At 36.6% G+C, this 27,879-nt stretch overlaps 1 protein-coding gene across 5 annotated transcripts in view; it reads left to right on the top strand.

Annotated features, from left to right (window-relative positions):
* Positions 1 to 27,879, top strand: part of NBEA (neurobeachin) — a 470,696-nt gene that overhangs the window by 147,077 nt on the left and 295,740 nt on the right. For 4 of the 5 annotated variants that reach the window (XM_072993781.2, XM_072993779.2, XM_072993778.2 and 1 more), the window contains 3 exons: positions 10,639 to 11,077; positions 21,220 to 21,374; positions 24,836 to 24,962. In XM_072993781.2, coding sequence (XP_072849882.2) covers positions 10,639 to 11,077; positions 21,220 to 21,374; positions 24,836 to 24,962 — 721 coding nt within the window. The remainder of the gene's footprint in view (positions 1 to 10,638; positions 11,078 to 21,219; positions 21,375 to 24,835; positions 24,963 to 27,879) is intronic. The other variant, XM_072993780.2, reaches the window with a different exon arrangement.

Here is a 27,879-nt window from a genome sequence, read left to right as displayed (position 1 = left end):
GAGAATCACAGTTACAAGTAAGCAATCTGTTGCTGTAGTTGATGCATTGCAATTATTAATGTACAATAATAACCAAAATGGTATGGTATGACTTGAAGTGGTAGGCAGTTTATGCCCTTCTTTGATCACACCTTAATGTGCTAAAGGGATTTGAGTATGTCAGTGAAGCTGAGAGCAATACTGTCAGAAGGCTAGACTCTATTAAAGATTGGAGTCCTGGCAGGGTCACTAAAGGCGGAGTGGTCACAGCTGAGACACCAGATGCATCTGCCCTCCTCAAGAGTAATGGTCATCTGAATATCTTCATATGATTATAGAAATTGTTCATACTTCATATATTCTCTACCTTCATTATATTTTTATCCATTCATCCATCTCTTTAATTGCATATAATTCAACCATGATATATTCTTATTTTGTAGGATTCGTTTCATTTGAACTTTCAGTCTCTTTTTATATAACCAGTCTTTTAATCTAATCGGTTTTTTTCTTTAAATAATACTGTATTACATAAACTTTCGTATTGGCAAGAAAATTCTCTAGTCACTAATCCTAATGGAGAGTTAAACAGACATACGTTATTCCTATACTTGTACCAGATGTTTAACATAATCTTTTAAAATGGGTTATTAATTTCGCTTATTTTATATTTATTAATCCTACTAAATAGAAGTTTTCCAATATCCACCTGTAATTCTGCTGATTCCATTTCCCACCAAATTAAGCTTTCTGGATTATATATAATTTCCCCAATGAACCTCAACTGTTTAGCCAAATAATAATTGTTTAATATTTGGTATGCCTCCTTTTTTGTTGTTTTATACCAATTCTTTTTATTTATTCTGGCTCTCTTCCCTTCATTACAGTATTTATTAATCATTCCTTGCCAAAATTTAAAATCATCTTCTGTTAACTGTACTGGTAAAATTCTAAATAAAAAATTAATTTTTGGTAGAATCTTCATTTTTATCTGGGACGTGGTGGTGTTGCAGGTTAAACTGCAGCAGCTTCTGTGCTGTAAGGTCTATAGATCTGCAGCTGTAAAATCGAATCCATGTGATGAAGTGAGCGCCCGTCGCTTGTCCCAGCTTCCGCCAACCTAACAGTTCGAAAGCATGCAAATGCGAGTAGATAAATAGGGACCATATCGGTGGAAAGGTAACACGGTTCTGTGTCTAAGTCGCACCGGCCATGTGATTCTCTTCAGACAAATGCTGGCTCTATGGCTTGGAAACGGGGATGAGCACCGCCCCCTAGAGTCGAACACAACTGGACAAATTGTCAAGGGGAACTTTTACCTTTACCTTTACCTCATATTTATCAGTGCAATCCTTCCAAACCAAGAAAGTTTTAAGTTAGTATATTTCTGTTGTTTCTTTTTAATATCTCCTTTTATTTTATTATAATTATATTCTTTTATTTTTTGAGTATCTAAATCTATACCTAAATATTTAACCGATTTGCACATCTTAAAATTATATTAATCAATAAACTTTTCTTGTTCTAGTTTATTATGATTAAACATTATTTCAGATTTTTGCCAATTTACATGTAATCAGTTATTTTTCCAAATTTTCCTAAATGAATTTTAATTCTCTCTATACTTTTAATGAGTTTTTTCACTGTCAATAGGGAATCATCAGCAAATAAATTAATCTTTATTTTATTATTTTCACCCATACCTTCAATTAAATCGTCATTCCTTAATGCATTTGCTAACATTTCAATGATCAAACAAAACAGAACTGGAGAAAGAGGGCAACCTTGTCTGGTGCCTTGGCCTAGAGCTATCTGCTCTGTCATCCCATCGTTAACCATTACTGCAGAAGTGTTCTCCAAATATAATTGGTCTATTATCCCCCTAAATTTCTTTCCAAAACCCCAGTCCTTTAAAAGAATCTTTAATGTCGGCCATCCTACACAATCAAATGCCTTAAAAATATCTATTGATCAAATACCTGCCTTTGATTTATCTTTTTCTGTATTATAGATAATATTCAAAACCCTCCTAGTTAAATTTTCCATTTGTCTTCCCTTTAAAAATCCATTTTGATCATCATAAATATATTTTGTAATAAACTTGTTCATTCTATTTGCCAAGATTGCAGTAAATATCTCTGCATCTTGATTTAATAATGAAATAGGTCTATACAGTGGTGCCTCGCTTAACGGGTGCTCCGTTTAACGAACAATCCGCATACCGGCGAAGATTTTGCAATCGCAAAAGCGATCGCAAAATGATATTTTCAATGGGGGAAAATTGCTTTGCGATTTTCCCCCTACGCCCCATTTTCGCGCAGCTGATAGGCGGGGCTTCGAGCGGATGGGGGGAAGGGATTCCCCTCCCCATCCTCCGGAGCTCTGCTGAAATGCCGGCTTCAGCGTGGGCTTCAGGAGGGGAGGGGGAAGGGATTCCCCCCTCCGGAGCTGGGCTGAAATGCCTGACCGGCAGCGGCGGTGGAGGAGATGAGGGGGTGGCTGGGGGAAAGCCAGGAGGCAGGGCAAGGCCTGGGTGTTCCGGCGACCCTCCTCCCGGCGGCCCGGCGGTGGCGGAGACGGGGGTGAGGGGTGCTTCGGGGAGAGTGGGGAGGCAGGGCAAGGCCCGGGTGTTCCGGCGGCCCTCCTCCTGGTGGTGCGGCGGCGGCAGCAGCAGAGACGGGGGTGAGGGGTGCTTCGGGGAGAGCGGGGAGGAGGGCAAGGCTCGGGTGTTCTGGCGGCCTTCCTCCCGAGCCCTCGCTTGCCCGCTGCCCAAGGACACCTGGTGTCTCCCGGGCTGGCTAGCTGGCTGGTTGGCAGTGCTTTGCTATGATCGGTTCCCTGCTTGGGGAACTGATCATAGCAAAGCAATGCTTTTTTAACAGCTGATGGGCGGTTCCAAAATGGCCGCCTGTTTTCTGGACGTATTCCTCGCTTACCGAGGCAGCGAAAATGGCCGCCCCTATGGAGGAACTTCGCTGAACAGTGAGTTTTTGCCCCATAGGAACGCATTAAACAGGATTTAATGCGTTTCTATGGGTTTTTTGTTCCGTTTAGCGACGATTTCACATAGCGACGTTAATCCTGGAACGGATTAACGTCGCTATGCGGGGCACCACTGTACGAACTTGGGTTTGTCTATTGGGTTTTGGAATAAGAGTTGTTAATGAATATTTCCAAGAATATGGTATTTTCTTTCCTTCCAATATTCCATTATAAAGTATTTTTAACTTGGGATTAGTACTGATTTAAAAGCTTTATAATATTCTGATCTCATTCCATTAAAACCTGCAGTTTTACCATTTTTTAGTTTGTTAATAACCTCTGTAATCTCTTCGTCCTGTATCTCTTTTTCTAATTCTCTTTTATCATTCTCTAATAGTATACTCTTTACATGTTCTTTAATATAATTTTCTATATCTTCTTTCAATGTACTATTTACTACCTTTATATAAATTTTGTTAAAATTCTTGTAATATCATTAATTTTTCCTTCATTAGTCTACAATTCTTTCCCTGTTTTCTTTGATCACTTTAATTGTTTGTTTGTTTTTTGATCTTTTAGTCTGAGCTACCCTAGCTAGAAGGGTAGTTTTTATTACTATACTCAAAAAAATTCCTCAAGTATAGCAAATCCTTCTGGATCTTTTCTAACTCTGTGCTTTCTCCTTTTATCTTGAATCTCTAATAATTTCTTATCATCTCTATCTTTAAAATATTTACTTAATAAATCTTTTAATGATTCTTCTTTTTTTTATATTTTCTCCTCTCAGTTTTTTTGTTGTTCATGATTCTCTTATGGAAATTCCTCTCATAATTACTTTCGTAGTGTCCCATAACACTCCTATTTTACTCCCACCTGCTTCATTTATTGACCATATTTTCATCCATTCTTTCTCAGCTCTATCCATTACATCTGTATGATGAAAAATATTGGAATCTATTCTCCATCTTCTAGCTTTTCTGTAATCTTTCTTAACTTTCATATCCATCATCATCAGCACATGATCCGTTATTTTTATCACATTAATATTTGTATCTACTACTTTAGAAATTAAATTCTGAGATATAAACATAAAATCTATTTTTGAATAACTATTATATACAGAGGAAAAATAAGTAAACCTTATTTCATCTCCCTTCAATTATCTCCATATATTTTTTAAATCCATAGTTTTTAATATCTTACTCAGGAGGGTACTTCTTTTTACTCAGCTCATCTTTTTTACATACGGTTTATCCTTTATCTTATCTAAAACCATATTAAAATCTCTTGCCATAATAACATATCCCTTTCTAACCTTCTCCATCTCTTTAATGACAGTTTTATAAAATTCTCCTTGATTCACATTCAGTGCATAAACATTTACTAATATATAATCTTCTTCCCCCATTAGTTCCTGTACTATCAAATATCTACCATTACTATCTTTTACTACTTCTTTTACCACAAAATCACAATGTTTAGAAACCAGTATCACTACACCTTTGGATTTGGAAGTCCCAAATCCTATTCCATAAATGTGTATATTTTGTAATTTCAGTTCATTAACTCTATCTTTTGATTGATGAGTCTTTTGTAAGTAAATAATATCCACCTTGTTCTTCTTCAATAATGTTTCTATTCTCTTGCTCGTTGTTACAGATCCTAGGCCTTTCACATTTAAAGTAGCTACCCTTATGTTTTCCCCCATATCTGTTTTATATCCCATATTTTTTTTGGTCCCATTATGCATCCCACAAAACAAAAACACCCAAAAAACCAAATTCACATTGTTCCCTATCTAATCCCCTATCCCTAACTTCCCACTCTACACTTAACCTCTTTTCCTCCCCCCTCACTTCCCCGCGCCTCACTAAGGTTTGATGCAAGCTCCAGCAGGGAGGGAGATGCCACCCACACCAGTCTGGACCACAGCTAAATCCTCACCCTACTCGATTTTTTCCCTTAATACCTTCCCTTCTTTCATTTGACTTGTTTATTTCTCTTAACAGCCTTATCTCTTAATCTTTCTCTTCTCCATCACCACAGAAAGAAACAAAATAAAGCGTGCTGCTTATATAAAAAGCGTGCTGCTTATATACTGTCCCATAGTGCTTCAGGCACTCTCTGGGCGGTTTACAAGTTAATTATGCAGGCTACACATTGCCCCCCCCAGCAAGCTGGGTACTCATTTTACTAACCTCAGAAGGATAGAAGGCTGAGTCAACCTTGAGCCGGCTACCTGCGATTGAACCCCAGGTCGTGAGCACAGTTTTGGCTGCAGTACAGCGGTTTAACCACTGCACCATGAGGCTCTGTGGTCACTAAAGAAAAACAATAAACGAACAGAAAACCAAAAAACTAACAATAACAACAACAAAAATAGAACAAAACAAAAGGGGGCTGAGGGACAGTGTAAAAAACCTTTAAAAAACAAAAAATGGGGGAAGGGATAGTATTAAAAATGTTAAAAGAGAAAAAAGAGAGTAAGAGAAGAGAAAAAGAAAAAAAAGGGGGGGAGGCTTCAAGCATCAAATGGTTTCTCTCAGTCCATATATCTTCTCTTTCATGTTTCCACTCCTTGCAGGCCTACTTGCTTGCACCTTGGTCATCTTGATCTTCTTGCCATAGGCCCCATGTGACTAACAAGTCCTTGCCTTCTTCAAAAGAGAAGATTCTGAAGAGGACTCCATCTTTCCACATTTTTAAAAAAACTGGGTGACCCCAGTTGTATCTCCGTCTATTCTTGATTAGAATTGATGTAATGGGTTTCATCGTTTTTCTCCATTGTATTGATTCATTGCTTAAATCCTGATAAATCTGTATTGAGTTTGACCTATAAACTAATAGTTCCATTTTTTCTTTAGTAACCTTGAGAAATTGCTCTTTTTTTAGCATAGTTGAAAAAAATTCTGTATTATAGGTTTTGGCCTCTTACTTCTGGGGTTCCCAACAAAATGAATTCTCTCTATATCCTCCTCAGCTACATGCTGGGAGTTCATAATAGAATTTATCCAGGTCACCACTTCCTGCTTAAGGTCAGCTCCTTTTTGCAGCTCAAAATTCATTATTTTGATGTTGTTGCGTCTTGAGCTATCTTCCAGATAAATCACTTTCTTTTGCAAATCGTCTATCTTTTGTTGTTGTGCTTTTCTTTTCCCTTTATTCTGTTTTGATAGATCTTCCATTTGCTTTACTCTGTCCTCCATTTTTACTATGCTTGCCTTCATCCTCTGTACTTCTCCCTGGATTGCTTTCATCTGTTAACATTCCTTCACTAAAGAGTCGATTTTGGAAAGAACCTATTCCAGTTTTCTATCATTCTGGCATGGTATATCTTTAGCCAGATCTTTCACACAAGTTCTTAATTCGGCAATCTTTTTTTCCATGCTGGCTTCAATAAGACTGCTCAGAGAGGTAGCCCCTCTCCTTCCTTTCCAGCAGCTTCCCGCGTCTCTTTAGAAACTTCTTTAGGAGCGGGGGATTCCTCCTCTATTCGTCTGAAGTGTTTGAGACTACAATCTGATGTTTTTTTTCTCTGACGGCTCTCGTGTCCAACTTTTAGAACTCTTATCTCTATTTTTTCTCATAAGCAAAGCAGAAGATTCATAGCACAGGAACTGTTCAACTTTCAGCCGCCTAGAGTGGTCTATCGACTAGATAGGCGGGATATAAATTAAATAAATAAATAAATAAATAAACTTTCACTGCCATTCTTCCGAGCGAAAAGGAAAGTGCATTCCCCAGATAAGCAGCCAGGCTTTTACAGTTCAAAAAGCACTTCTATCTCTGCTTGAACTTTTCACAAATAATTTAAGCAGATTTACTCCCATTTCAAGAAGGGAAAAAGGCATTTAGCAGACTTATTTACATTCAGCAGGACAAGGAGGCAAAGACTCAGCTGTGCATCCTGTCGCGGCGGAAGTGACATCTCCAGTTATCCTTTTTGTTGCTGTCCATCTGTACATTCTTTTAAATGAAATAAGTGTAAATCCTCCTGAGAGATCAGGTGAATACATATGAGGCTTTTTCTATAGCAGCACATTGTACTCGCTCCGAGAGAAAGTCAAGCAGACAATATTTTGACTGAGCTTCTGAGACACACAGTTCAAACTGTATTATTTTGTCAAGCCAATTTATCCTATTAAATATGTATTATAATTTCTATTTTATGAATAATGTTTTGTTTAAAAGATTTGTGTTTCAGTTTTGCTTATTCTAATAGCATGGTTTTATTGTACATTGTTTTGCATGTCTTGATGGTCAGAAATCAGTTTCTAAATGAATGAACCACTTTTGTGCTAAATACACGACACCAAGCTGCATGCTTTTAATCACTGAAATGCTGTTGCTTAGCATAGTAAACTGCACTAGAGTAGGCCCACTGAATTGGTAGGGATTTGATGAATCAACACTTCTGTAAATTCAGGTAATTGAAATGGGCCTACTCCAGTTGTGGCTTAATTCAGCATAGTGACAACCACAGTAGGCCTATGTGAATCAGTGGAACTTAGGGCGGAATTGACTTACTAAATCCCTACTGATTCAGTGAACCGATTCTAGTGCAACTTGCTATGCTAAGCAGCAGGATTTTAGCCTATGAATAAAGGGTAAAATAAATGTGTTGTGCTGGAATTCCGAAATTAAAAAGCCATTTCTGAAGAAAGGAAAAAGATCATCCTGATTGCTTGTATACTGACGTTCATGTAGACAGCAGTTTCAGTTTTCTCTAAGCATGTAACGTATTATATCAGTATGTTGAAGACCTAGTATGTTCCATATACCCCCAAATATTAAAATGGAAAATAATAATTTGTGCCAATTAGAGTGCTAGGTTCTGATATGTCCCTGTTTGTTTTGAGACAATTTGTTTGTGCTGTTTGAAAAATGTGTATTATGTAAGATTCCAGTGCAATTGTCCTACTTCCGATGACTTCTTCCTCTGGAACATCTGCCTAGAAAAACATACTGAGATAAATTCTATTGCAAGGGGTTTTTTAATTTCCTTTTTAAATCAATAGTACTTTGAGTTTCAGTAAAATGGTTTATAATTCTATCTTTGACTTTCTAAGCCAGTAAATGTTTGCAGCTACTTATTGGCCACTGAAGAAACAATTATGTGGAACTTTCACCTAAGTGTTGACTAGAGGATTGTGATACTTTGAAAAATGAATGCTATTAATAGAAGCAGAGTTGATGTAGCTGCCTGAATTAAGGGAAGTGAGAGGTGAAGCTGTTAGTGCCGATCTTACTTCATCTATACAAACAGTAATTGTCCAAGTGCAGGCTGCTATTTGCTCGACCTCAGCTTCTCAACTTCCCATCTGCAGTATGGGGATTGATAGTACAGCTTATTTTTTCTCCCTGTTTCACGATTTTAGTGATAAAAGGAATTATTTCTTCACATAGTACCCAGTTTATTTGTGGAATTCATAGACTTAAGATATAATGATGGTTGCCAGTGCATGCAAGTTTGAAAGAAAATGAGATGAATTCATGTAAGATAAAGCTGTCAGCAGCTACTGATTATAAAAGCTGTGTATTGCCTCTACCATCAGGCACTGTGCTTTTCAGTACCATTTGTTGGTTAAAACTAGTGGAAGGATATTGTTGCATGTGTATTCTTTTGTGGACTTCCCATAGAGATCTGGTTGACCACTGTGAGAACAGAATGTAGGACAAGAGAAGTCTTTGGTCTAATGCCACATAACTCTTATGTTGTTTTGGTTTCAATGCAGGTGGTTTGTTTGTTTGTTTGTTTCATGAATTGTGATGCTTTGATTCTATGTGATTTAAAAGTTTCTGCTTGGAATTAAATATAATTTAATTCAAAGACATATGTTATATTTTTGATAATGAACTCCTTTATAACTCATACACACCTGTGTCCAGTGATGCACTGATTTAGTATAAGACCTTGTGCATTTGCTTATTTTCAGAATTAGTGTAAGAGTAGCTAATCGAGTTTTTACTGTACCACTGGTAAAAGAAGGGATTGTATAACCAGCTGTAAAACTGCTTATAAAACCATGTTATCCAGTGCAATTACACTGGTAGCAATTTCCCCTCAGCTAATATTATTTTGGGTTTAGTTCATACACAGCTACACATTACTATTAGTTAAGTGTCTATTCAGCAGACCTGTGCAGAATTATACAGCAATAAGTTCCATTCATTTCACTGAGTAATGAGTATAACTATGGAAAAGATTGCAGGAAATCAGTCTGAATGTTACATTTTCTAGGTTAGAAACAATTTTTTCCAAGTAAATCTATAAGATAGTTTGTGAACTAAATATTACGAGCAGCGACATAATATAGTCCCTTAAACCTATATTAAATGTTTTGTGTGGCATTAAAGATTCTTAGAATGAAAAATAAACAATTGGGGAATTTATAGTTGTTGGCTTCTTTCTAAAGGGGTAAATAAAAATTGAATGTAAAGTTCTATTTGGTTATAAACAACTCTAAAATATCCTGCTTTTTTCTAAAAGTAAATGGTTTTTGCCCAAGGTGTTTGTTTCTTTGTTTGCTGGAAATGGTGGATGGCAAGTAGCGGAATGTTGTTTTACAGCTTTTTTAGTGGTAATGCCATATGGTGCTTCAGCATGGTTCAAGAACCAGGATGGGTGGCGACATCTCACTTCTGAACTTCAGGGAACACCCTGCTCCTTCCCTGTCACAAGCCATCTTTACAAAATCTAGTTCTGTGTGATTTCTGAGATAAAATACCCTATCCCTGTGGATAAGAGTAAAATGTATATATTTAAATTCTAATTTATTATGAAGTAATACAAAACTGAATGTAGCTTTATTTCATTAACAGAATTTTGAATTTTTTTTGTTAGTTTAAGAAATACAAACAACATTTTCTCTAGAAATTCAAGATTGTGAGAAAGATGTATAATATAGTGAGCCAGGGTTTGTGGTGCCAAAATTTAGTTCTAGACTTAATTGTGGTGATGTAGTCTACATTTTTGTAATTACAAATTTGTACTTGTTAGCATCTGCCTATTAACATTTTCACTGAATCCTGCTGAAATGTTAGTTCTACTCATACTATGTGCCTACATAAAATTGAAGTAGGTTGTGCTGAAAAAAATTGTGCAAAAATACTTAGATTTCCAGCAACCAAAATTGTCAGAAGAGAAGGGCTATGGAATCCAATATATGAGTGTGTAGAAACTTTCAGTCTGGGTGTGGGAATGCACAGATTGTGGGTTGCACGCAGTAACACTATCCAGTTAGAGACCCTCTCCCTATTAAGTAAACTTCTAAAGAACTGGAAAGGGACTTTTGGCCACTTCTGGTTTCATAGCATGGAGGTGGTGAGGCACATGGCCGATTACCTCTGGACCGCAAAAATAAGCTGTTAACATCTTGCCCTCGGCTGGTTGACCGTGATTTTGAAATTGTCTGCATAAGCATTTCAGATGCATGACATCTCTGTGCCTGTTTTGGATCCTTATAGGGGGCAGGTGCCAAGAAATACATATGGGTTATTGCTGCCATCAGATTCTAGGGGATGGATACATCAAGGGCCTCTCAAATGCTTGTAAAGAGACTTCCACTCATGTCCCTGCAAAATATGGAGCTTCCACTTTGGTGAATAAGGCGCTATTGCTATAAGAGTAAATATATATTTCCTACTTCAAATATTTCCATGATTTTTCTGTTGCAGAGACTCCTGCTGTATTTCCAGATAATATCAAAGAGAAAGAAACTCCAACACCAGTTGAAGATATTCAGCTGGAAAGCTCTATTCCTCATACAGATTCTGGAATTGGAGAGGAACAAATACCCAGTATTCTGAATGGGACAGACTTGGAAACAAGCACAGGTCCTGATGCTATGAGTGAACTGTTGTCTACTTTGTCTTCTGAGGTGAAGAAATCTCAGGAAAGTTTAACAGAAAGTCCAAATGAAATATTGAAGCCTGCATCATCAATATCAAGCATCAGCCAAAGCAAGGGCATCAATGTCAAGGAAATATTAAAAAGTTTGGTGGCAGCTCCTGTTGAAATTGCAGAATGTGGCCCTGATCCTATTCCATACCCAGATCCAGCCCTGAAGAGAGAAACTCAGCCTATTCTTCCAATGCAATTTCATTCCTTTGACAGGTATATAGCACAGTGTGTTATACAATTCTTAACACTTGAATGTGTTGTTGATTGGTAAGATGTTAATAAAAATTATGCAACGAAAATACAGCTGCTTTTATCCATGTATACTTTCTTACTATAAACAGTCTATACTGTTTATGGAAGAGGTATCTGGATTAAATTTTGTCTTTTAGCAGTAAATCCAAGTATTCAAAGAAAAGTTCTCTTCATGGAGCAAATTTTTTCTCAGTATAAAACAATGCTTTATACCCTGACATATTTCACTGACAAAAAACAGAGCTTAAAATATTCTGTGAAATTACTCAGTGTTTCCAGTGAGCCTTTTGATTTGATTGTCTTTATTACACTTTTACTCTCCTAACAGCATATAGTAGGTACACTAATACTTGAAATGGAAAAAGCTGCACTAAGACACCCCCCTGCATTATCCATTATAGCCTTCAGAGTGAAAATCATAGTTGGTATAAGTGAGATTTGTTGGAAAACAGCTTCAACTTGAGCTGTCAGGTCAGAAAGTTTAATACCTGAACTTCTTCCTAAGAGCTCTGTAGACCTTTATAGACTTTAGGGAGAATGAAAAGCTTGTGTTAATCACAGCTAGCATTTATCTCTAAAAAGGTTAGGTCCAGTGTAAACCAGATAAATATTTTCACATACAGTTTACTCTCTTCTAAATATCCTTTCGGGTTTGTCTCGTGCAAGACAGATAAACAGAATGTCCAGAAAAATCTCTACTTTTTTTTATTGAACGAGCATATGCAAGCAGATATATGTGTGTATTATTGTTCTCTGCCTATTGAATAACTACAGAAACTTTATATGTTTTAAGAATATTACAAAAGTATACGTAAGTTAAAAACCTCTCAAGTCACATCTATGTAAGTATCTTAATAAACTAAAGCATAAGCCATTACAGGATCATATCAGCATAATTCTATAATGTTGGAAAAAACTCCTAATCCCCAGCAGAACCTCCTCCTCTCTGTAAGTGCCCTCCTCTCATCCCTTGCTCCTTGCCCTTTTCTGGCTACTATTTCTACCTTTCAACAATTTTTACTTTACAGTCAACTGCCATTTTGCCAGGTTGGCAAGTTACAGTCCTCTCTAAATGGTCAGAATATTTGTAGTGGAAATTTCTATTGCTTTTAACAGGGTGGAAAAGTACTACCCTCGTAAATTATGAGGCTGGCAAGTTGCCCCATGGCAGAAAATAGCTTTTGTTTACACTGAATATGCATGTCTGTGAGAGAAGTGAGGTGCTGCCATTTTAAATTATGGAAGGAGTCAATTACATGTCTAGCAGTTCGCTACATACAATGCTATGTTAATATATCAAAATATTTCGCATCTAGGGCTCCCCCCCCCCCCCGTTGTGTATTTCCTTCTCAATTACTTTCATGTTCAACTACAGAGATTCTTTCATAGCAATGCAGTGCTGTTTTACATTGGCCTTGCTTTCAGACTTCACAGGAGCACTGATTGTCTTGCAGTAACCTTTAGTAAACTGCTGTTCAAATCTCATTTTGAAGCACAATGCACATTTTCAGGTTTACCTTTTTAACAATTATTTCAATACTCTATACATTCGAAATTTCTAAATTTGACAGAATCACAGAGTTCCTGAACTTTAGGAGTTTACATAGCAAAAGGAAAACTTATATCTGTTCAACTTGAAACCCATTGGACTTTTGAACTATATCAGATAATTGGAAATTCTTGAATATATAATGTCATTCCTTCCCAGCAGACGTTAAAATCAGGTGATACATTGATAGATGTTTGTGCACCCCATAGTGCTTAAAGCACTCTCTGAGCAGTTTACCATTTAATTGTGTAAGCTACGCATCCCCCCCCCCGGTACGCATTTTACTGACCTTAGAAGGATGGAAGGCTGAGTCAACCTTTAGCTCATCGGGTTGAACAGTGTTTTTACTAGAGAAAAATACAGATCACTACATTTTGGAATATTGAATGGTTTTTAAAATTGTTTTATTTAAATGCTTTTATACTGTAATTATGTATTGTATGAAAGGTTAGCTTTTAAATATAGTTTGTTTTAATACTGGGTTCTCCTTGGGGAGAAAGGAGGACAAAAATAAAATAATGAATAGATAAGTCCAGCATATTGGTGGCCAGTCACTAAGGCAATGGAATTTTCTTTTCCTGTCCTTCTTCCTGTAACCCTCCAAAGTGCCCCCAGACCAAATTTCTGGAGAATTTTCTAGCAATCTGGAACCAGGGTAGATTTTGAGATGCCCAGGGAGTTGTAACAAAAAGTGGGGATTGCCCCTTTGAATGGCAATAGAAACAGTTCTGCAAGAAGTAAGTGTTTCTTGGAAACATGTTTATTATTATTATTATTATTATTATTATTATTATTATTATTATTATTATTATTATTATTATTATTATTATTATTATTATTAGTAGTAGTAGTAGTAGTAGTAGTAGTAGTAGTAGTAGTAGTACCTTTTCACTCTAATGTTATGCATATGAGAAATGCATAATTTAATAGCTATATAGCAATGTTCTCTTCTTTCTGTGAACAGAGGGGGGAAATAGAATTATATCCTTCGTATTCTTATTCTTCCATGTTTCTGACAAGGAGCTTGAGACAAAGTAGATGATTCTCCCATTATGTTTTCTCAGCACCCCTGGGTCAGTTTAGCTGTGGTATGATTTATCTAAGATCACTCAATGTGTTTCATAGGTGAATGGGTATTATAAACTGAATTCACTCTATCCTACTTCAGTATGTTACGGTAGTTTATGCAAAGCCTGATCTGTTTACTGTAGTTTGTGCAAAGCCTGATTGGTCAAAATGGCAAATAATGATTTTTTTTTACACATCAGGATCAAAAGCTTCTCTTTTTTCAGTCACACAGAATGAAAGTGGGGAGGAAGCAAAATATGTCTCAGTCCAAAGCTTGTTATGATATTATACCTAAATGGTATCATTAATTTAATTTAATCTATCTATGTTCCTGCCAGGAGATGTCATTGAGTATCAGTCCTCCAAAATATCTGGCCCTTTAGGTTTATGACATGTAGATATAGTTAGTGTATTGTAAACCATAGCTTTGTGCATTTTTTCATTTGAATATTTGGTGTGGTTTTAGCTACATATATTGTTGTGTCATGTTTTGTTGCAGAAATATGTATACTAAAAAGAAATGTTTAGATGAACTACTGTAAATAAATCAACAACACCTAGTAAGATTAGGTACAGAAGGAAGAGTTGTTCAGGATGTAGTTTAAATCATTGCATGAATCTGTTGCCCCTAGGCAACTAAAGAATTTTATTTCTTTCCTGAACCCTTTGTAGGAATATTTATACATTTGTAATTCATGACCGTGGGAAGTGTTAGAAACAAGTAAATAAATTAGCTTGTCATAAAGTGAAGATGGAAGAGGAATTTGATATTTACCCACAACAATTCCTGGTGTCAATTATCTGGTTATTGCCAAAATCCTATTTGTTACACCCCATATAATTTGTGTAACTCTTGGAGGTGAATTGCAAGAAGTTAGGAATTCATATAGGAATTTACAGTTGCATGCTAAGTTTCATGACTTAATATGCAACAGCAAATGCCCAGGCTCACTTTAACTTGTAGCAGTTTTCTATCAAGAGTTACATCAATTGAATCTATGCTGGTAGGTGTAATTAATTGGATTTTGGCCATCATATAGTTATTTTCTTAAGTATCTAGCATATCTAGATTTCTTCATATCAAAGATTAACTGGAAATCTTATAATACCTGCTTTAAAGATTTGGTGCTTTCTACAAGCATTTAAGTTAAAATTTTTGGATCCTCATTGATAATGAGATGTCATCATCTTGGTACATGGTACCATTAAAATATTTGTCTGAAACAATCAGATAATTGCTGTAATACTAGTGCCACATCTGCTCTTCTACCAGATTTCATTTCTTTTCCTAAGCTAAAATTGGTCTGAAACTTCCTTGGGAGTGTATAACAGAAATAAAATAGAAACAGAAGTATTGCAACGCTTTAAAGATTAAAAGATTTATTTTGGTGTGAGCTTTCATGGATGCAGTCCATCTCTTCAAGTATAAGTAATGCAAGTAATGCAATACTTGTTATTTGCCATCAAGCCACTTCCAACTTATGGCAAACCTATGGGTTAATGACCTCCAACAGATTTGTTCATGTCTTGCAAACTCAAGGTTTTTTGAATTATTCCATCTAATATTTGGTCTTCCTTTTTTCTTGTTGTCTTCATCGTTTCCTAGCAGAATTTCCTAGTGAAATATTTAAGAGTATGTCAGCTCAGTCAGGCTGAAGGCTAAATTCCAGGAAAGACTCCATGTCCACAAATTCTGACCATGAAATAGGTATCCTCACAACATGGGAGGAACCAACAGTGAGATCTGCTGCTGAAGAAAAGAAAAAAGAAAATTATAGAACAGCTCCCAGCTGCTTTTCTGGATTAACTTGATTTTTAAAACTTAACTCAGCCCATTTATACTTATTCAGTAGTTTGATATCTAATTGCATAGTCAGAGGTTGGGAGTTCAGCTCCCCGCTGTGCATCCTAGAAGAGCTAGCCCCTGGGGCCTTGGGCAAGCTGCACAGTCCCAAGAAGCCTTCAGAAGAAGGGGCTGGTAAACTACGTCTATATAGTCTCTACCTAGAAAATCCTGAAAACAATTGCCTTAAGTCAGAACTGACTTGACAGCACATTATTCTTATTAGAAATTATTGAGGGAAATTGGAGTGTGAGATAACCGAGGTAAATTTCAGCAACAGTCATTAAAATACCACTGTTTATTTATTTCTGTTTATATTTGTTATACATACTGAAACAGACTAATGTGGCTATCTCATCAACATTTGCTTCGTTGTGTATTTTCACGTCATCCTTACTATTTCTTTTATACATGTAGTTACATTTGTAATTAGAAATGCAGAGAGGTTATGATTGTTAGGTGAAAGTTCAGTGTGATTTTGCTGTATGTTTATATGCCATGAGATCACATTGTGTTACTGAAGAAATCTACTTCCACTATTTACCGTATTTTTTCGCTCCATAAGACGCACCTTTCCATAAGATGCACCAATTTTTTAGGAGAAGAAAACAGGAAAATATAATCTGTTTTCTTCGCTCCATAAGACGCACAGACTTTCCACCCCCCCCTGTTTTGTGGGAAAAAAGTATGTCTTATGGTGCGAAAAATACGGTATGTATCTCTTGTTGTCCCTGTGCACATGACTTTTGCATGTTTATGGTGCATTTGTTTGTTAGGGGGGAAAAAGACAAAAACTGCATGAGATTATCCTCCTCAACCAATATTAGTCTTCTGCTAGTGATGTGACATCTGTATTAGTGAAATAATGCCACTGCATACTGGCCATAATTCTAAACAATTTAATGTTCAATGAATGGGCCACAATGAGCCTGGCATTTATGAACTCCATCAACCCCTAAGACTGGTTCATATATCTTTTCAGATCTTGGTTTATTTGAACTAACCACAAGTAGACCAGAGATCCCCAAATTTGATTGCAGCAGAAAATGATTGATTCAATACTAAAAGTGTGTGGTTTCGTTCTCATTCTTGCCTGCAAAGGAGAAAATGGCAGAATGCATGGACCAAAGAATCACTACAGTTCATTCTTGAAATATTGAAGTATGGTCCAGGATTAAATCTGAATCAAAATTTGTTGCTTTCACAAGATATGTCCTAAATGTACAGTGTATGTGTGTGCATGTGCATGCGTGCATTTCAAAATGTCAAGAGTGGTTTGGAACTACAATTTTTTTAACAGACATGCTTCAGGTACTCAGATTATATAGCACAGAAATGGTTGTTATAATACAAATATAATCGCTATCTCTTCCCCCCCCCACACGCAGTTTTTCAAAAAGTTTAAGGATGAATAATACCTAACGATGCTCTCTTATAAAACATATAAAAGAAATCTTAAAGGATACAGAATTATGAATGAAATATAAAACCACAAAAACATTTCAACATATCTTATAAAATAGGTATTCTGTGTAGTTAATGTATGCAGCAGTTGAAGTACTATTGAATGTAAATGATGAGGTGATATTGATGAAAGGAGGGATTGAGGTCTCGGGGGGCGCTGATGACGGATTGAACAGAAGCGCCCTTGCACTGCACGTTACTCAAGTCTGTCGTCTTCACTACTCAAAGCCATAATGGAAGGTGGCAGTCTGAAATGAGTTGCCACGGCAAAGAGTATTATTTTTGAAATGCTTTCACACAAATCACTAGGCCCTGCATACAACTTAGTTTCATGCTTTAATGTCATCAGGAGGCACAAATTGGTGTGTCTAATTGTTTGCCACCTGCCAGCAAAATGAGCTGCCAGCTAGCCAGACGGGTTTGATTGTCCGTCAGCCATTCAATAGATTGAGAGTGACAACATCAAAAATTTCACTGCAAACTCTGAAGCTTTGAGCAGCTTTTCAGAGACCTCTTCCCCACAAGTGCTTCTGGACAACTGCATTTTTTCAATCAGTTTCAATATATTGCTGCCTTCTGCCTCATCTGTCTTAAGGTAGTTGTAATTATATTATGAGCTATATAAACAGATTTCTCTGACCCTGGAGTCTGAATGCAAAGTTATAACTCATCTTAATGTCACATGGAAATCACATAGAAGTGAAATTTGCAGAAGCACAAGGCAAGTGATTGTATTGCTCTAGACTCACAACTGTTCCAGAGTGGATTTGCAAATTATCTTTTCTATATTCTGTGGCATTTTCACCACCCTATATTCTCTCCTTATAACAATCATTCCCCAAAAGTTATCCATGTTTTTAACAGTATCATATTCAAAGCAGAGCTTATTTGCACTGCAGATTTATTTATTGAAACATTTACTATAAAATTGTAAAGATATATTTGAAATCTAATCCTTCTCCTTTGTGCTTTATTGCAGGATAGAGTAGGTCATGTAAATTACTAATGTTGGCTATGTCTTATTGTTCAGAAGCATTTTGTTGTGAAAGTAATTGTTTTAGAAAAACAGTGTTGATATATAAAATAGACTAAGAAGTTTTGTTTTTGAAGTTTTTCTTCTGTCATCTACTCAGTTCCCAAATTCCCATAAAAAGTATCATTTTAAAAATAATCAAGCTGCTATATTAGTTTGAAAGTTGTCTAAAGGAGAATACAGAAAAAATTAGCATTTGTACCCTGGAAACAATTTCCTTTTAATCTATTCTATGATCAAAAAGGAAATCTTACTATAACTCCAGGGAATTTTTAAGTGCAGAAAAAGATGGTGGAAGAAACTGTTAATGCTGTGTGCACTACCCTCTGTATACTATAGATATTTATTATTTATTTATTTTATTTACATCCCGTCTATCTGGTCGGGTCAGGACCACTCTAGGCGGCTAACAAAAATACTACTACAATAAAATTGATATATAAATTAATATTACATCATCTAAAAATTTAAGAGCTATAGGATTTGGTGCACATTGTTTGAAATGAATTTTTGTATATTAAACAGGAAATTGGTAATGATATAATTTTATACTAATAATGCAACAATTATTTTGAATTAACTGTGATGAAGATAAGGTAGTTCTGTTGAATTGCATTGAATAGGCTTCATTGTAAAAAAAGATTTTCGAGATTTTATTACAAAAAATGTTAAAACTTTTGTAGCTGCTATATTTGTAATTTGCATATGAAATAAGTAAGCAAATAATGTATTTGCCTTGATATATTTTAATCACAAAATTCCAAAAGCAGTTTCTACAGGCAAGGCATCTGAGGAAACCTCCACACTGGCCCTTTTCTGATGCAGTCTAAATAGGCTTGTTTGAGGTTGAGGGAGGAGCTATATGCCATTTGACACAAGCATTACCAAATTACTACTATTGTTTGTAGTTCTTATATTGCAGACAGATACATAAAAACATAGGCCCCTTGTCTTCCATTAACTTCTGAAACTGTTCAGTGTAAAAGACTCCAGTTTGTACCAGTAAAGATCTGAGGTAGTGATAAAAGACTCAGTACTAGATAAAATTTTTATACGTTTTTAGTTCTTAGTTCTCTACTTTCTGACTTTTTTATTTTCTGACTAAAAAAGGGATACAAACATGTTTAAACTGTAAAGTTGCATACAAAAGTAAATACCTTAGAAAAATGTGTTTATTTATTTGAAATATTTTACCCTGCCTTCTCCTGAAAAACAATGCAAGATGGTTTGCATCATTAAAAGCACAAAAGCTAAAAGCATGAATTATTTGAATATTAAAGAAGAATTAAGAACATTATGTTAAAATGTTAGGTAAAAGCATTGCCAAAAAAAAAAAAAAAAAAAAATTAGAAGCAACAAAATATAAACCATCCCATTTATTGTCTCCTAAACAGTAAAGAAAAGCCTGCCTGAAGAGAAAGGTCATAGAAAAATCGGCATAATAATCAGCATGCATTATAAGAAAATGCTTGCAAAATACATGCATTGGAGGAGAAAATGTACAAAAATTTATATAACTTTTATGCATACAAATATGGATATGAATATTCATGCAGAAATGGAATAAATTTGTCCTTTAAATAAATTTTGAAAATAAATACATTTAAATATTTAAAAAATTTAAATTTAAAAATTAATAAAAATTTAAAAATAAATAAATAAATAAATTTAAATAAATTTTAAAGGTAAATAAATTAAAATTTAAAAAATAAATAAAATTTAAAATTAAAAAAAACATGAATGTTGTACAAACTGTCCCTAATCTCTCTGTGCCTATTTCACAGAGTTCGGATTGTCAGTACTGAGTCCTTTATCATTACTTCCTTAAATAGCTTTTTGTTATGAATTGGAGTCTTCTCAGTAACGGAAAATCTGATGACTCCCAATTTTTTTAAAAAAACAATTATTTTGTAGGATTCAGAGAAGTGCAAAAACTGAAGGATGATTACGCTTTAGTTTAAACATTTTAAAAATATTTTTTAAAAAATTAAGAGCCAATATACTGTAGTGCAGCGGTCCCCAAACTTTTTAGCCCTGGGGAAGGCAGGGCACCCCGTACACTCAGGCGTATGCGCGAAGAAGCAGAGTTGCGCTTGTGCAGGCGCACAGGCATTCGTGCACATGCACAAAGGGCAGCGCTCAGGAGGCACTCTTGCGCATGCACAAAGGGGTTGGGGAGTGCTCACGTGCATGTAGGTGCGCACTCAGGAGCAAACAGGCTGTGCAGGGGGAGTGCATGCGGGGGTGGGGGGAGATCCTACTCTGTGGCCCAGTCCAGCTCAGGCCACAGGCTAGAACTGGGCCGCAGACTTAGGATTGTGAACCTCTGGTGTAGTGGATAGAGTGACAGGCCAGGAGAGTTGGGTTTAAATCCTTGCTTGGACATGGAGATTTACTAAGAATGGCAGTGGTAAAACCACATCTTAAATATCTCGCATATCTTGAAAACACTACTACTATGTGACTGTTCGTTAGTAGGATGGCAGAAGCGTATAATGGTCTTTCCATTTCCAGGATGCTACATAGAGGATTGTTGGGATCTCTGAAAATTTGGCAGTTGTTTTATAAAACACGTTCAAGTCTGGGTTTGCTATATTTCACCTATTACTTAAGGCATATTATCATTGTAAATTAGTATGATGTACAGAATAATTAATTGTTGTAAAGTTCTTACCTGAGTAGAGGATTCTTCCAATCTTTTTGTTGAATGTAGACATGATCCCTTGAGAATATCAAGCAACCCCCTTGACTCTTCTGGAAGCGCCAGTATCATAGTTCATTAATCATATATTTTTTTTTAAAAAAAGAACAGGAACAGAAAGCTTTCTATTTCATGCCAAAAGAATTACTGTTGATTAGCTAATTCACTTGTTTTTGTTGAGTATGTAATGGCTGGGTGTGGGCCGTGCTGGATGAAATCTCTTTGGTTAATCCAGCTTTGTTTAAGACCTCAAAGGACCATTTTTACCCAGTTTTTTACCCAAGGGATGTATCCTCCTGACTACAGTATGGTTGAATTACTATTCTTTTCACTCCAAGGGGCAGAGTGTATACATGTACTGTATCTGTGCGTGGATGTGTGGCAGAAGTACCGCCATCTCAGTTTCCTTTTTCCTTTTGTTTTGTACTTATCTCTTCCTCTCTAGGAGTGTTGTAGTGCCAGTGAAGAAACCTCCTCCTGGAAGCCTAGCAGTGACCACTGTTGGAACAGCCACGACAGGAGGTGGACTCCCACCAAGTAGTACACCTAATATATTTGCTGCCACAGGAGCTACACCAAAAAGTATGATTAATACAACAGGTATTGTCTTTAGATATTTTTGTCAATCTTGTTTTTTTTTAAATATTCTTCTTCTGTCTGGAGTCCTTTTGTAGTAAATACATACAAACATTCTTCCTACCATGTTCAGACTGGTGAGAAGATTATTTCTACTTGAACATTTTCAATAAAGGACTGCTCTGCATTTTGTATAGATCCATTTTATCTGAGCCATGGGGGTACTTCCCCAAAATGTTATGTTGAGATAGTCCCTCAGGCCATAAACTGCTGGTGAAAGAAGCAGTGAAGTCACTGGTGGGGAAAGAAATGCTGTGGCATATGGGAAACTGCTTGCGTCAGCAACTCTTGCCTGGATCAGCAACATTTGACTCTCTTGATCAGCTTTGTGTAAGGTTTGTTATGCCTGAGTCTGTTTGAGTAAAGATTACAGCTTAACCTTCTTGCACAAGATTGGAGCATTTCAAAATATGACTTGAATCTTAATTTGTTGTAAATTCTACAAAACGTACAAAGTACAACAATTCTGCAGCATTGCCCCTTGAAAGATTATAAACAGTGGCCCAACTTTCTACCATTTGTCATTTACTTTTTTAAAACAGGGAAAAATGACTGGAAAAACATTGTTTCCATTAATTTATTGTGTTTTGACATTGACCAGTGTTTTCCCATCCTCAGTATTAGGACAAACATGCCCTATAACATTTTTTAGTGAGCCATGATATCACGATAAGAAGAGGCAGAGATGACATACTGTGGTCTATCAGTGGACTGGCACCATTCAGTGGGGACAGTGGAATTCACAGTAGAGGTCAGGAAATACAGAAAGCATCCTTTCCTAACCCCAGCTAAGAGATAGAATGAATACTCCACATATGTTTAATTGTTGGGCAATTCTACCGTCTTGCTACACTGAGACTTTTGGACAACATTCTTGTGCAGATTTGTTGTTGTTGTTTAATCATTAAGCTGTGTCTGACTCTTCATGACCCCATGGACCAGAGCATACCAGGCCCTCCTGTCTTCCACTACCTCCCCGAGTTTGATCAAATTCATGTTGGTAGCTTCAATGACACTGTCCAACTATCTCGTCCTCTGTCGTCCCCTTCTCCTCTTGCCTTCACACTTTCCCAACACCAGGGTCTTTTCCAGGGAGTCTTCTCTTGTCATGAGGTGGCCGAAGTATTGGAGCCTCACCTTCAGGATCTGTCCCTCCAGTCCAGCCTTTCGCATGATATATCCTGCATATAAGTTAAAAAAGCAGGGAGACAACATACAGCCTTGCTGTACTCCTTTCACAATTTTGAACCAATCACTTGTTCCATATCCAGTTCTAACTGTTGCTTCCTATCTCCTTTCTCAGGAGATAGATAAGGTGGTCAGGCACTCCCTTTTCTTTAAGAACTTGCCATAGTTTGCTGTTGTCCACACAGTCAAAGGCTTTTGCGTAGTCAATGAAGCAGGAGGAGATGTTTTTCTGGAACTCTCTGGCTTTCTCCATAATCCAGCACATATTAGCAATTTGGTCTTGAGTTCCTCTGCCCCTTCGCAATCCAGCTTGTACTTCTGGGTGTTCTCGGTCCACATACTGCTGAAACCTACCTTGTAGGATTTTGAGCATAACCTTGCTAGCGTGTGAAATGAGTGCAATTGTACAGTAGTTGGAGCATTCTATGGCACTGCCCTTCTTTAGGATTGGGATGTAGACTGATCTTTGCCAGTCCTCTGGCCACTGCTGAGTTTTCCAAACTTGCTGGCATATTGAGTGTAACACCTTAACAGTGTCATCTTATGCAGATACTGCAAAAAATTCTGTTCCATGAAAAAAATCACAGATATTGCTTGCAAGATTCTACCTTTGCTTGTTTTTTCACTTGGAATTACACATTGCAAGACTCAAATCCCATACAAATCACACGGCTAAGGCCTTTGTTGTCCCTTAATAAACTGGTAAGGAGGTCACTGTAAATAATCTATACTGCAATGAACCCAGTGGACAGAATCCAGTTTAATAATTATGCTGGTGCTAAGTCCAACAGTGTTCATTCCCACAGTAATTTGCCACTAGTCAGGAAACTGGTTCTTCTATTTCTTGTTATGTGTCAAGTCATGTGACTGATGCGCAACAGGAAATACAAGCATCAACGTCTTAACGAGGTACAATTTATTGCTAACATTTCTGTTGTAGCACTTGCCAGCGGGCATAAATGACCAGATTTTGGCTAATGCAAGGCTACGTTCTTGGGTTTTGGTTTGTTTGTTTTTAGTGCTGTAGATAGGGTTTAAAGGAAATGCTATCATTAAAAATGCATTTTTCCCATTTCCCATTTAAAATGCGTACTCAAATCTAAATATCCCACAGGCTTTCAAATGCTTAATAACAAAATTGCTGATAAGGGCCTTATACAGATTTATCATTATAGTTGGAAATGAATGCTTTCTCTGTGCTAACTGTAGTGCAGTAAATTATATTGTTTTCTTTCATGTCTTTTCATTTTTTTCTGTATGTATTTTATGTCACTTGCAGACACATGACAACAACACCTATTGTGATTTTAGACTGATCTGGTATAGACTTAGTATATCCAGATGCTAGCCTGCTTGTAAAACTTTCCAGGGTTTTTTAATTAGCCTAGTTTGTAATATTGAGCAATATATAGCATGGTGAAGACCTGATTTTACTTATTTAGAGACACTAGTTGTCGTCCCAAATCCTCTTTTCTGGTTCAAGTAATTTAACATGATACTGAATATATTTTTCAGGATTAAAAAGTTATTGAGTTTATATTATGTTGATATGTTAGCTCTGGTTATATTAAAATATCATTACTTTTGTTTAAGCAGAGGAATGGGTTGGGAAGAAGAGAGTTGTATCCTCTGTGTGTGTGTGTGTGTGTGTGTGTGTGTGTGTGTGTGCGTGTGCGTGTGCGTGTGTGCATGTGTGCATGTGTGCATGTGTGGGTGCGCGCACGCATGTGTGTAAAATATTATATACGGTATTTGGGGCAGGATCTCATTCAAATTATCACATTCATAAGGATAGTTTTGGAAGAAGCTTTCTGTATCATAGCAACCAATTTTGCAAATCCCGTTATATATTCAGTAGTTTGAATCGGATACTACCCAATATACTTTGAATAATATTTGGTAGCCTACTCCTCTCCTTTGGACTATGTATATTGTTGGTGTCCCTTTATGATCCCCCTCACATCCATTTGTATGCATTTAATCTGAGTTCTACCCCCACCAGGACAATCAAGCTGAACATATTGTTTCTAGAGATCAGGTGACAAATTCTTCTACTGGCACAATTTTTTTAAAAAATTCAGAGTGTACTATTTGTAAATGACATAATGAAGTGTTTTGTTTTGTTTTGTTTAAGTACGGTACGTTGTTCCAGAATATTTGCATTTGAAAAATATGCTTGATTAGTGTGAAACTGATGCATTGTTTCTCACACTGAATGTACTTTCTTTCTGGAATAGGTGCAGTTGATTCAGGATCATCATCTTCATCATCTTCATCTAGTTTTGTGAATGGTGCTACCAGCAAGAACCTCCCTGCTGTACAAACTGTTGCACCAATGCCAGAAGATTCAGCTGAAAACATGAGGTATTCTATGCAATTTAGTTCCACAGTAGGCATCATGGGCCTGCTTTCTATAAAGTTTCTTCCTCAGTTTTCTGGGTGGATCACATTCTCACCAACCATGAGATTGGTTGTGGTAGAAGTGAAAGAAGGGTCTTATTAAAAGATCTTGAAACCTGGGCAAGCTCATTAGGGAAAATACAGTCTTTTGAATAATAAAGGCAAAGGTTCTCTTTGACAATTTGCCCAGTCATGTCCGACTCTAGGGGGCAGTGCCGTTTCCAACCCATAGAGCTAGCGTTTGTCCGAAGACAATCTTCCGTGGTCACGTGGCCATCGCGACTAAACATGGAATGCGGTTACCTTCCCACCGTGGTGGTACCTATATCTACTCACATTGTTGCATTTTGCATGCTTTCAAACCACTAGGTTGATGGGAGTAGGGACAAGCGACGGGGGCTCACTCTGTCGCATGGATTCGATCTTTACGACTGCAGGTCTTCTGACCTTGCAGCACAGAGGCTTCTGCGGTTCAACCCACAGTGACGTCACCTCCCTTCAGTCTTTTGAAGAGCCTATTCCTAAATCTTATATGGCTTCATAGAACATCAATTGTCTTTGAAAACAGACTGGTAGCTGATGAAGTGGTTGTAATAAGACAGTCTCATGCTCCTTGTAACCAAGATTTCCAAACATTATTACAGTAATATTATCTTCCAACATCATTAACTTTTAAGTGTCTTAAAGACAAATCCAAAATTCTGATGGAATCTGGAATCTTATTAGTTAATGTTGAGTCTTGTTAAGTCACTTCTGAGTTATGGCAATCCTAATAAGATTTTGGAAATGTGTGCAAAATTCAGTGATTAGCTTACCATTGGAACACCCCACTGAGTTTCCATGTCAGAATGGAGATTTGAACCCAAGTCTTCTGTATCCAAGTGTGACACTCTTCCTTTTACCACATAGGTGGCATCCTAAAAAGAAGAAACAAATTGATTACTGTACTGATGGAGAAAGATTGAATCGTAGCTTAAAATTCTGGTCAAAAGTTGACCAACTAATGTTAGGAGTGGTTTCCATGAAATAATTAATTATATAGCTGATTCTGTCTAAAAAAGAAATGCAGTGAGTCTAAATACAGATTTTAATTTTAAAAACATACCCAAGGTCTATTGTCTATGCCTGCATTATAGCAACTATTTCAGCCTGTTAACACAGAGATTTTTTTTTCATTACTTGTTTGTAATACTGTGTTTTAGAAACCAAATATTAACAGAAGTCAATAACATCTTCAGAATAAAACAAGAGAAAATGGATTTAGGTCACAGGAAGGTTAAATATTTATGGTGACCTTCCTGAAAACGTGACAAGCAAAAGAGTGGATAAACATTTCTTAGGACTGGCTCCAATGTGGTGAATTCTCTGTTGCTATAAAGAGGAATACAACAGCATTACTCTTTCTTAGGAACAGTGTAATTTTGATGCATGGGACACATCAAGATATGTTAAGTCTTCCCCTCTCCACTAGTAAATCCTAACTGAAACTACGGCTTTAAAGGAGAGTTTAGTGGCTGTTACAATGAGAAAATAGTATGTTCTCCATCGTTAGTTAGTATCAAACAATATAGAAAAATGAGATGAAGATGAGGCAGATGGCCAGATTCCCCTGAGATGCAATACACTACATAAAACTGTGTTCTCTACAAGCTGGTCTCATGGATCTTGATAACCCATCAGATCGCATAAAGTCTATGTATTGTAGCTTCATATCTGTAAGGAAAAAAAAGGATTGTGTGTCTTAATTTACTCCATGCTTGATATTCTGTTGAGAGGGAAGGGGATCCTTTGTCAATAGGTCAGATTTACTTTACTGGCTTTTTGCCAGTTTTTTAAAAAACGTTTTTTCTGGCAAATGTGTATAAGATTTCACCTTTAGTATACTAATAAGTAAAAACCTTTACTTAGGGTTGTTTCTATTTTGTTCTGAAATTGGACTTTACATAAAACATTATAATCCAGTGATTTATGCTAAGGGATTTTGTTTTCTATGATTTCTATATTGCTAAATCACATTTAGGTTTTAACAACAAACTAGGCAATTATAAATTATCAAATGCTGAAAGCTTTTTTGACATCTCAAGGGAGGTATCAAGTCTGTTTGCATGGTATACTGTGGGCTAAAAACCTCTCTGTAAGAGGAGTTTCCAATTGTCTTCATATTTTATTTTTGTTAATGCCACATCTTTATTAAGGATGTTCATAACCTTTAAAATATGTCTTAAGGTACATTGGGGTCAGCGGAATTGTCCATCTGCTTCCTTCAGTGCTGTTTTGTGACACCTTTGGTTAAAAATGAATAAATGCATTTGTAAGAACATTACTGTGGAAGCAGATGCTGCAGCAACAGAATCAGATAATAACCAAATTCATATAAGTGCTTTTAATCTCTTCCCACTAGAATTATGTTCTTTGTAATATCTACAAAGAACAGAGCCTTTATCTCTGTTCTTTAAGTTAGTTTTTTCATATATTTCTTTAGGTACCTCATTGTAACATTTGAATACTCTTGCATGAGTAATTTCAAGGTAGGGATGTTACAGTTGGAATGTTTGGACTACAAATCTCGCAATTCGCCATTTTGGGAGTTCCACCTGAGGGATACACACCTACAGTAATGTGGCTTACCTGAACGAAAAGCCTAAGTTTGAAAGCACTGTGGCCTACCTAGGCCTACCTCCACCCGTACTTTCTGTTCAGAAATAAAGCTGACTCAGCGCTAGGTAGGAACTTCTTTCCAAACAAGAAGCTAGGCTAGGCTAGGCATAACTAGGCCATGAAGCCTTCCGGCTTAGGCTTTCCTTTCAAGTGAGTCACATTTAGGTGTCTGTCCATCAGGTGGAACGTCAAGAATGGAGACGTATGGGATTTGTAGTCCAAA

The sequence above is a fragment of the Pogona vitticeps genome, chromosome 3, assembly GCF_051106095.1.
Source record: "Pogona vitticeps strain Pit_001003342236 chromosome 3, PviZW2.1, whole genome shotgun sequence".
NCBI lineage: Eukaryota > Metazoa > Chordata > Lepidosauria > Squamata > Agamidae > Pogona > Pogona vitticeps.
This window is presented reverse-complemented; position numbering and strand designations above follow the sequence as displayed.